Source organism: Stegastes partitus, unplaced genomic scaffold, assembly GCF_000690725.1.
Source record: "Stegastes partitus isolate 25-593 unplaced genomic scaffold, Stegastes_partitus-1.0.2 Scaffold1890, whole genome shotgun sequence".
NCBI classification, from domain to species: Eukaryota; Metazoa; Chordata; class Actinopteri; family Pomacentridae; genus Stegastes; species Stegastes partitus.
In genome coordinates this window covers 108,152-119,007 of record NW_007579621.1, presented here as the reverse complement: position 1 = coordinate 119,007, position 10,856 = coordinate 108,152, and the positions used below count along the sequence as shown (strand labels likewise).

At 41.9% G+C, this 10,856-nt stretch overlaps 1 protein-coding gene across 1 annotated transcript in view; it reads left to right on the top strand.

Moving 5' to 3' along the window:
• patj (PATJ crumbs cell polarity complex component) overlaps nt 1-10,856 on the top strand; it is a 131,365-nt gene that overhangs the window by 17,512 nt on the left and 102,997 nt on the right. Inside the window, exons 7-12 of the mRNA XM_008302837.1 lie at nt 3,729-3,857; nt 6,274-6,510; nt 7,276-7,378; nt 8,046-8,134; nt 8,959-9,088; nt 10,748-10,758. Coding sequence (XP_008301059.1) covers nt 3,729-3,857; nt 6,274-6,510; nt 7,276-7,378; nt 8,046-8,134; nt 8,959-9,088; nt 10,748-10,758 — 699 coding nt within the window. The remainder of the gene's footprint in view (nt 1-3,728; nt 3,858-6,273; nt 6,511-7,275; nt 7,379-8,045; nt 8,135-8,958; nt 9,089-10,747; nt 10,759-10,856) is intronic.

The following is a 10,856-nucleotide window of genomic DNA, read 5'->3' as shown; positions in this document are numbered from 1 at the left end:
AGTTTATAAAAATAAATCTATAAATGTTATTTTACAATATGTCAGAAAGCATGTCTAAACTAGAATAACATGAAAAATATATTTAAAAATATGTCAAGTCATGTACAAATGTCTGAAACTTCAAGATTAAACCAATGAACTGTAAATATAACTGATTTATTCTCTAACTTTGTGTTATATTTTAGAAGCTTGTTTTTTTTTTTTTTAATCTATTCTGTAAAATCTGCATCTTTGAAAGGCTTTTAAATACACTGATAAATACAGAGGACATGAGTAGAATATTTCCCTCTGAGCTGTGGAAAGAGAAAGACGTGAAGTTAACAGAAAAGTTTACAGACTTCATCCAAGTAAGTTGTGTTTAAGTTAATTCCCTGAGAGTTGCAACACTTTTAAAGGCCCCTCCAGGTTTCTTTAACTGCACAATCTGTTATTTTTTATCCTCTTTCTTTCTGCTTTTCATCAGTTTTAGGACGGCCATAAATTAGCTCCTCACTCCTGAGTGCATTCTCCGTCACAGCGTCCTAATCGATGGAGGGATAATATTCGCTAAATAGACAGAAGCTGTAAAATCATGTGTGACTCGCTGATTTATCTGCGTCTTTATGGGAGACTTTATAGCGACGGGTTTCTTGCCGGCGTCGGACCGATTCCAGCAGAAACGAGGTTTGACGCCAGAGCAGCTCATCAGCTGTGACGGCAGGTCGGAGACACCTGAAGCTGCCCAGCAGGCCGCGAGAACGGCAGTAAAACCCTCCGGAGCTGTGTTTTTATGCCCACGGCTCCATTAAACATGACCTCAATAGAAGCAGGACATGAATAAAACAAAAGAGGGCCGGTATGCAGGACGTGGCCCCGGTCCAGCAGCAGGAGGCTAACAAACAACAGAGACAGTGTAATTCTGTGTGATAATGACCCGACAATAGAGCAGGGCAGAATCATTACGGCTCCGGCTAACCTGTGATCCTCGGCTCGCATTAACAGTCCAGTCCTGCTCCGCGCTGACACCACATCGTTTTTCTTTCTGAAATCTTCTCTGGTTATTTAAATGTCAAAGTTCTCCCACATTTTCATGTCCTCCTGGGCTCAAACAATAACTCTGAGATTCAGGCACTAAAAGTGAAGTCGGGAGGGTTTTAATGGTTTTTATTTATCTGGAAACTTCAAGCTGCAGTAAAGAGAAATAAACTGGATCAGAGCTGGTTTAAACCTCAGTTACACCTGGATGCAGTTTAATACGGACGTCAGGTTCACAGGGCTGGAGAACTTTTACAGGTCTCTGGGCTCTGGGTTACCCTGGTTTAAATCGGTTTAAACCTGTTTAAACTTGGTTTAAACCTGGGTTAGACCTGATTTAGACTGGTTTAGACTGGTTTAGACAGGTTTACACCTGGTTTAGATCTGGTTTAGACTTGGTTTGACCAGGTTTAAACCGGTTTAGACCTGGGCTAGACCTGGTTTAGGCCAGGTTTAGACCAGGTTTAGACTGGTCCAGGCCATTGTTTAGGACTGATCTTGGTCTCATTTTGGGACTGGTTTTAGCCTGGCTGTAAACTGATTTTAGATTTTTTAAAACTGGTTTTGGTTCTAGCTAGTTTGGGATTTAATTTAAGAGTGGCTGTAGCCTGGCCTGAAACTAGTTTAGACAGGTTTAGTTTTAGGTTTAAGACTGGTTTCAGATAGTTTGGACTGATTTCTCATTACCTTTGAATGGTTTTAGACTAAGCTTTTTGACTCTAGTTTTACACTAATTTAGACTGGTGTTATACTTGTTTCGACTGGTGTTGGACTGGTTTTAGACCCATTAACACTAGTTTTGGACTAGTTTAGACTGGTTTTTAGATTGCTTTAAACTGGTTTTGGACTCAGTTTAAGACTGGCTCAGCTAACTTTGGACTTGATTTGAAGAGGGGTTTTAGACTGACTTTAGACTATTTAAAACTCGGTTTAAGACTTGTTTTTAGAAGTTGATTTGTTTATGCTGGTTTTAGACTAGTTTGTGTCGGATTTAGCATCATGTTACTGTGACATTAAGACAAACACACCTGTGTACCATTGTGTTTGTATTTAAGGACAGCTAAGTTAGTGAGCCTCTCAGTTTTTAAATAAAAACACTAGAAAACCAAATTCTTCTGAACTTTGGCAGAAACTCTGACTAACACCAGGAGTCTGTGAGCGTCATTAAAACCATGAGCGACTGTTATTTAATCCTGTGTCGCTAACAGCCACTGCTGGCCTATTATAGTCAAACCCTGTTAGCTCTGTAATAGATCCTGTGCTGTGAAAAGACTGAACTGGTGTTGCAGAGCGAAGCATCCAACATGCTGTGGTGGGATTTTATCAGGCAAACAGCTTGTAGGGATCAGCTGAGGAGGAGGCTGGTTTCATGAGACAGAGGAGGAGCTGCTCCATCAGATCAGCTCTGATTACAGCCTCATAAAGCCGGCTGTGTGAGCAGGAACCATTGATCAGCTGCTGCTATCGGAGCCGGAAACGCTCTCAGCTGGTAATTACCTGCTGAGGTTGGCTGTAACGACCTTTCACCTCGGGACAGATAGTCGACCGGCGGCTCAGCGAGGCGGCTGCTCGCTAACGGCTCTGAAACACACCGATGGTTCCTTCATACAGCCGGTCAGAGTCCATTCAGACTGAATGCAGGAATATGCTGCATGTGTTCATCAGAAACCAGAACTAACCTCTGTACAACATCCTGGCATCATTTTGAGAATTTAATGTTTTCAGACCTAAAAAAAAAAATAAAGGTATTTCCACCCTAAAAAAGAAAAACATTTTACCTGTGGAGCCATTTTAATGTTCAATATCTCCAGAATTAAAACTCCAACAGCCATGAAATGTGGTGTCACAGTCACAACAGTTTCCAGTCAATCAGAAAGACTGAACGAACCAACATAGGACACAATTATTGGCCCTTGAAGATGAAATAAAGTGCAGAATTGTCAAACCAGGCTGGTAGTGACCCCAGAAAGTTCCTGTAAATGTATATCTATAGATGAATCCATGTTACTACTGAAATACAGTCTTTGGTCGACATTTCACCAACTTTTTAGAGACAAAACGACCACAAAGAAACACACGATGACTGCAAAGAAACACAAAGAGACACAAAATGACCAAAAGGAAACGCAAAACTGCCGCAAAGATCCATAAAACGACCAAAAAGAGATGAAAAATAACCACCAAATGACAACAAATAGATGCAAAAAAGCTAAAAAATCCCCTAAAACAGACATAACATGACTAAAAGGAACAAAAAACAACCGCAACAAGACAAATTATCCCCAAAGAAACACAAAACGGCCAAAAAGACACACAAAATAACCACAGGAAGAACAAAACTGGTGCACAGAGAAATAAAACGACCAGAAAGAGACATGAAGTAGAAAATCCAATGATTCATTCCTTGGACAGTCTATAGATCTGGTGAATCGTGTCTTGTTAGTTTTATTTTTTCAGAGGGTGGTAGAGTCGTCGGTGGCTCAGAGAGGCTTCTACCCAATGTTAGCTGGTTTTAATGTTGTAGCTCATTGATTGTTTATTAGGTTATTACCCTGTTCCTTTACAGTTAACTCAGATTTCTCCTTTAGAGACATGTTTGGGGCACAAAGTTGTGACTTCACCACTACTAAACACACACTGTCTCCTGTTCCTGTTCTCTTGGTGTCTTGCTGATGTTTGTCAATCCTGTGGATGATCTCTGCTCCTCTGTTCAGGATCCGTGGGGCCACGTGGAGGAGATCGAGCTGGTCAACGATGGATCCGGCTTGGGTTTCGGCATCGTTGGCGGGAAGTCGACCGGAGTGGTGGTCAGGACGTTGGTCCCCAACAGTGTCGCCGACAAGGTGAGTCAGACTGAGCTGCACCAGACATCCAGACCTCAACACCAGGAACCGTTTATCCAGTTTCAGGATTCAGTTTTCTGTCCTTTAACGTTCAGCCCTGCTTGATTTCTGCTCCTGGAATCAGTGTGCAGCAGCAGCTGTGGTCAAAGATTCTGTTTATCCAGATTAGAACTTCAACCAGATGACTAAAGGTTTTTTTTAATTAAAGCCTCAGGAATAGACTCTGTTTTATTATGTAGAAGAATAAAGGCTGTTTTATGGTTTGGAAGCAGACGTTTCTTTTGGCGCCACAATAGATGCTCGCCGGTCAACGGTGCTGTAAGGGCAGCAAACAGACATCAATCAACTGCACATTTATGAAACGCATCCTCCAGGTGGAAGAGAAGCTCGTAAATAAAACGGTGATTATTCCTGAGGTGTGTCAGTGGAGCATGTTGAGTCTCCTGCGGTGTTGAGTCAGCACAGTCCCAGATGTGTCCATGAAATTTACACCACGAGGACCTTTGAGGACACACAAAACATGAATTGAAATGAAAACCTTCATCTTGAATTGTACCTTTAACCACAACACATGCAGCCCCTAAACAGGACTTTTCTATCAAAGACTACAAGGAGATCAGAGGCATCCCAGCTAGTTTCCTTCACCGATGACTGGCACCGTGATTAACCGATTAGAACAGAACATCCTTTATTAGTCCCTCAAGGGGAAATCTGCAACATCACAGCAGCAAATGACAGTAAGAAAAACTAGAAAACCCAACTATAAATCAAAGAGGTGAGGTATATACACTATATATACGATATGAATAAGAACAGCAGAAGAACACAACTTTAAGAATATTTACATGAATGCACTTGGGTTTATTGCACATGACAGTTGGCTGGCTGGCATTATGTGAGTGTGTGTGTGTGGCCTGTTGGGAGCAGTGCTGATTATAAATATTGTGTGTATTAATTAGCTACTGTGGATATTATTCGTTATGCTACAACAGGCACCTGATACAAGCTGTTACACTGAGAAGCATGTCAACAGCAGACGAGGCAGACAAACAGAGGAGACTTTGCTGATGCACGGCGGCAAAATTAATGATTTCACAGATTTTTTTTTGCCACCTCTAAAGGCGAATATGTCTCTGAGTTAGTTACTGAATCTGTGGTTTTCACTGCAACGATGTGTGATCGCTGGAGCATGGAGGGACAGATGAATCTGTTCTGAGCTGAAACGGTTCTGATGCTGGACAAACTACAAGCTTCCAGAGCCTCCGTTAGCTCTTTGAAAGTCTCCTCGTTTGTTTTGTGCAGCTGAAGTTTTTCCAGCAGATTTTTTCAGATCTGGTGGATTCTCGAGCTGCTGGTGTGTTTGAGGTCCAGAGACGCTTTAGGAGATTCAGCATCAGTCTGAACTTCTCTCTGTCGTCTTCATGCTCTGGTTCTGCTGTTAAATCATTTGCACAACTGTCTTCATCAAAACCCTCCAACATGGGAGGAAAGCTGCTGGTCAGGACTAAACCCGAAGATGAAGACATGGAGAGAATCGTTATTTCCACATAAGAGCCTGTTTCGGGTCTAAAACCAGTGAAGCTGCAGCTGAAGGAAGACTCAGTCCAGCAGCATCTGCAGCGTCACCTCTCTGTCCCGACAGATGTGTTCTGCCTCCATCCTTGGCCTCCACATCTGGAAGCACACCCCTGAGCTGCTGATCAAAAAACTAGAGCTCAGTGTCGGCTTCCTGCATAAATAACAGTCAGAACCTGAGCAGTGCATCAGAACAGACAGCCGGCAGCAGCAGGAGGACTGAGGGAGGAATTATCGCTTTGTAAGTGGATTAATTAGATCAATTAGAATAATTGGACAAGATGAATTTCTCTGCAGAGGAGCAGAAAAAGCTCCGACGCTGTTAAACACACTTGCTGTCACTTTGTTCAAAGGGGAAACTGGAGCCTTTTAAGTGTCTGACGAACAGATCTGGACTCAAAAACTTCTCTCCTCCTTTTATCTCCGGCTCCTTCGTGCCTCAGTTTTTTTATTCTCCTCCTTCCCTCCATCTTTTATTCTTTGCTTTCCGTCTCTTCTGCCTCTTTTCCATTCTCAGTAATGAGCTGTCATGATGAAATGTGTATATATGTGTAATAGCAGGCTCTAATATAAATTACTTATGGTGTAAGAAAGGCAGCTTTATTTCTGTGGCACATTTTATACACAAAGACAGTTTAAGGTGCTTGAAATGGTGGAATAAAATCTTTAAAAAGAAAAAATTAATGTGAAAACTTGCAAATTTAAATGAAAACAATAGATTTTTTGTTATATATTATATATATACATTATAAAGTAGCACAAAATTGAATTCTTGTTGCCTCAAAGTTATGAAGCACTCTGCCCTGAAAGTAAAAGCTCTCTCTCCCTCTTCTCCAATCAGGACGGCCGGCTCCGTACAGGTGACCACATCCTCCGCATCGGGGCGACGCCCACCAGTGGCCTGACCAGCGACCAGGTAGTCAAGGTGCTGCAGGGCTGCGGGAGTCACGTGACCATGCTGATCGCCAGGGACCCCCGAGGTCAGAGGTCCACGGCCCCGGCCCCCCCGCCGCCGCCCGACTCCGCCCCTGTGTCCTCGCTACCTCCGCCGCTCCCCCAGCGGCGGGCCAGCAGGACGGTGAGTTGGGACCACAACTATGGTGGTTCTGGTTCTGTGTTTTAGTTCTGTGTCTTTTTGTGGTAGTTTTGTGTCTCTTTGTGGTCACTTCGTGTCTCTCTGTGGTCATTTTGTGTCTCTCTCTGGTGGTTTTGTGTCTCTTTGTAGTAGTTTTGCATCTTTTTGTGGTGGTTTTGTGTCTCTTTGTGGTAGTTTTGTCTCTTTGTGGGGGTTTTGTGTCTCTTTGTGGTCATTTTGTGTCTCTCTGTGGTGGTTTTGTGTCTCTTTGTGGTAGTTTTGCGTCTTTTTGTGGTGGTTTTGTGTCTCTTTGTGGTGGTGTTGTGTCTCTTTGTGGTCATTTTGTGTCTCTTTGTGGTAGTTTTGTCTCTTTGTGGGGGTTTTGTGTCTCTTTGTGATGGTGTTGTGTCTTTTTGTGGTCATTTTGTGTCTCTTTGTGGTGGTTTTGTGTCTCTTTGTGGTGGTTTTGTGACTCTTTGTGGTGGTTTTTGTGACTCTTCATGGTCATTTTGTGTCTTTTTGTGTCTCTTTGTGATTATTTTTTTGTCTCTTTGTGGTGGTGTTGTGTCTCTTTGTGGGGGTTTTGTGTCTCTTTGTGGTNGTTTTGTGACTCTTCATGGTCATTTTGTGTCTTTTTGTGTCTCTTTGTGATTATTTTTTGTCTCTTTGTGGTGGTTTTGTGTCTCTTTGTGGTGGATTTGTGTTTTTCTGTGGAGAGGAGAAGTTGCTGTGTCTTCCTAACCCGAGTTTGTTTGGTGTTCGGTTCAGCCCAACCTGGAGGGATACGAGATCCACGAGGTTCCTCTGACCAAAAAGGACGGCCAGAGTCTGGGCATCTCCATCGTGGGACACAACCCTCTGACCAGCCAAGGTAGACTGTACGCTGAAGAGGATTCAAACTGAGGGAAACTGCACCTCAACACAATCTAATAGGACATCAGAAAAACACACTGTGCAGCCAAGTTACAAGAGCAAAATACTAAATGCAGAATAAATTCAGCCCACAGTTTAACTGCCAAATCATATTTAGATTTATAGTGATTTTATAATTAACTAACAGGTTTCTTCTATCTTAAAATGACATGCACAAGTGACAACCAACATTTTAACGATACTACCCTGTCCAAAGTCCCAAAGGAAACACAAAGAAACACAAAATAATCACACAGAGACAAAATGTAACCACAAACATACACAAAATAATCACAGAGGCAGAAAAGACCACAAAGAGACACACGATCACCACAAAGAGACACACGATCACCACAAAGAGACACACAACCACCACAGAGAGACACACAACTGCCACAAAGAGGCACAAAACCACCACAAAGAGACACACAACCACCACAAAGTTTTGCTCTCAGCATCAAAATACACTCTGAGCGCCACGCTTCTGATTATTGATGCCTTAACATCAGTTTAATGTTGCAGCTGAGCTCACGGATGTCTTCATCTGTTGTTGTGTTTGTGTTTGTGTTGTTGTTTGTGTGTCTGTCGTTGTGTTTGTGTGTCTGTGTGTGTGTCGCTGCGTTCAGATGCTGTCGGTGTTTTCGTGAAACACGTTGTTCCAGGAAGTGCAGCTGATCAAAGCGGAAACATCCGAATCCACGACCGGCTGATCGCTGTAAGACTCTCATCTGTGTGTGTCTGTGTGTGTCTGTGTGTGTCTGTGTAAAGTTTAAATTTCACTTTCGGTTCGTCCATTGTAGTCGACTAATTGTGTCTCAGTTTGTGTGTCCTGGTGTTTTAGTGTCACTGATTTGTGTCTCTTTGTGTTTTTTGTTTTGTTTTGTTTTGGGGTTTTTTTTTGCATTTTTTTCTGTTAATTTTGTTTCCTGAAGTTAGTTTTGGCCTCTTTGACCATTTTGTGTGTCTTTTCCATTAACGTGTGTTCATTCTTTTTATTGTTTTGTGTCTCTTTGTGGTAGTTTTGTGTGTCTGAGGTGACTTTATTCCTGTTTCACTGAATCATTGTTCATTTTTCATGGCCTTGTCTTTGGCTCTGTCTCTCTCTGATTCATTTCTGTCTTTCTTGTTTTTTTTTGCATTTTTTTGTTGTTGTTGTTGGTTTTGGATCTGTAGTCAGTTTTCTATCTCGTTGTCTTGCATCTCTTTTTATTAGTTGGTGATTATTTTGTGTCTCTTTGCAGCCTTTTTGCATCTTGCGGACCTTTATTGTGTCTAAGAGGTGATTTTATCTGTTTGTGTTCATATTGTGTCTCTGTAGTTGTTTGTCTTTCATCTGACTAGTTTAATAAGAAGTACATTTGTTTTGTGTAGAATTGAAAAGTCTCAGGTTAGATTTGGTGAACGCTGCACCGTAAGGTTCTGAAGAACTTCAACTGTCTGGTTCTGGTTTTGCTGCCACTTTATTCCCTCCTCTTTTGTTTTCTTCCTCCTTTGTCCCGTCCATCGTCTTCTCCGTCTGCCCGTCCTCCGTCCGATCAGCTGGACGGTGTCAGTCTCCACGGTTTGACCAACCAGGAGGTTCTGGAGGTGATGAAGCAGACGGGTCAGACTGTGGTTCTGACTCTGGTCAGGAAGAAACCCAGAACCCTGGAAAGATCTCTGGATAAAGGTACACACTGTATTCTCATACTGACACCGTTTTCCTGGAAGTAAACACTTCAGGTACACTGCAGTTGTTAAAATCCAACTGGTGCATCTGCTGAACAACCAAACGTCTCTGCAGCGCTTTGAGAACATCTCAGCTGTTCTTTCATGTTCTGTCAGAGTTTTTTCATGTCTGCTCGACCGTCTCTCATTTGTTCGCAACTTTACAATCATATAATATAAATATTTATAAAGAAATGTGTGAAACTTTTGCTTTTTTACTGAGATGATAAAAACCGACTGAGAACAGGTTTCTGTTGCTCGTTAACGACAACATCTGTGGAACTATTAAAGATAAAAACCTGAAATATGGAAACAAACTGAAGCCGTCATGAAAAGTTCCATCTCTGAGCATATTAACAAAAAGCTAATAATACAACTAGTGACAACTAGTGATGTTTTCTGAACCATGTGTAGCTGCAGGTCTCAGTAAAACTAAACCAAGCATCAGAATACTTTGCTATATAACATATATTGATATTTACAAATTGATATTCTATTCTCAATAAAACACAAAGCAGAGAATCACTTTAGATTCCATCAACCAGTTTCCACAATGTGCAACATTTAAATGAATATCCATATTTAATGTTCTAAAATTTGAATTCTAATCAGTGGAAGTTGACAGTGACAGTATAGCAAGTTATTACGGGATTTAAATGTGACGTAAACGTGACTATAATGACTCACAGAGTGAGTGTGTCGTGTTCAGGGACGCTCTGAGGCCTGCTGCTGCTCCTACTCCATGACTTGCTATTAAACAGTAATGTGCTGCTGAGAGAAGTTAACAGTGTGTTCAACTTATCGCAGCGTTCCCTCCTCTCTGCTGTCTGCTCTGTCCTCACCCAGATTAAGATGACAAATTTGTTTACAACTCGGTGTAATTTTCCAGAACTCTGCAGCAGAAAGCTGCGATTCTTCCTCCAGCGGCGGAGATTAATTCTCCTGGTTCAGGGTCATTTTTTTGTCTTGCGATCGGCCGGCGGCCTGCACTGGTCAGCCTCCGGGCCAGAGAGAAACAAGTGATTCTGAGGAAGAGGAGGAGTGCAGGGCTCTTATCTGCTGCAGGCGTCTTCTCATTTCATTACTGAGAAAACGCAGAGAAACTGGAAACCAGCTGAGCTTTGAAATTGTTATATTCTGGTGCTTCTTATCTGCTCAGAGTTATGAAGAGTCGGACAGGAAAACAAACTTCATTTACTGAACTTTAAACATCAGTCAGAGCGTCGGAGGCCAGAGTCGCCTCACCTTCATTTGTTTACTCATCTCGATACGTTCTCTGACCTTTATCTGCCGATTCCTGGTGTTAGTGTAATAATATGAAATGTCTTTTATGTATTGGTTGATTTTTTTGCTCTAAAAACTAATCTCAGGAAATATTAAAGTTCCTACAGAAAGTTTTATGGAAAAACTAAAAAAAAAAAACTAAAAAGCCTGAAAATACACTCAGTTGTTTACTTCATTTATGCAGAGGAATGCCTGCGTCTAAACTCACAGATCAAACAACAAGACAAAGAATGTGCAGAATATTTAACCAGCTGGTGTTGATCCAGAAAGTTCCTTTCAGTGTCTATCTATGGATGGATCCATGTTTCTACTAAAAATCATCAGTCCCTAACATCAGTAGAACCTGATGTGGTGAAGTTGGACCAGACAAAGTTCCAGGTTTTACAAGTTAAGACTAAATGTTTATGTGGATCATTGGTAGGAACAAGAACCTGGAGTTCACAGGT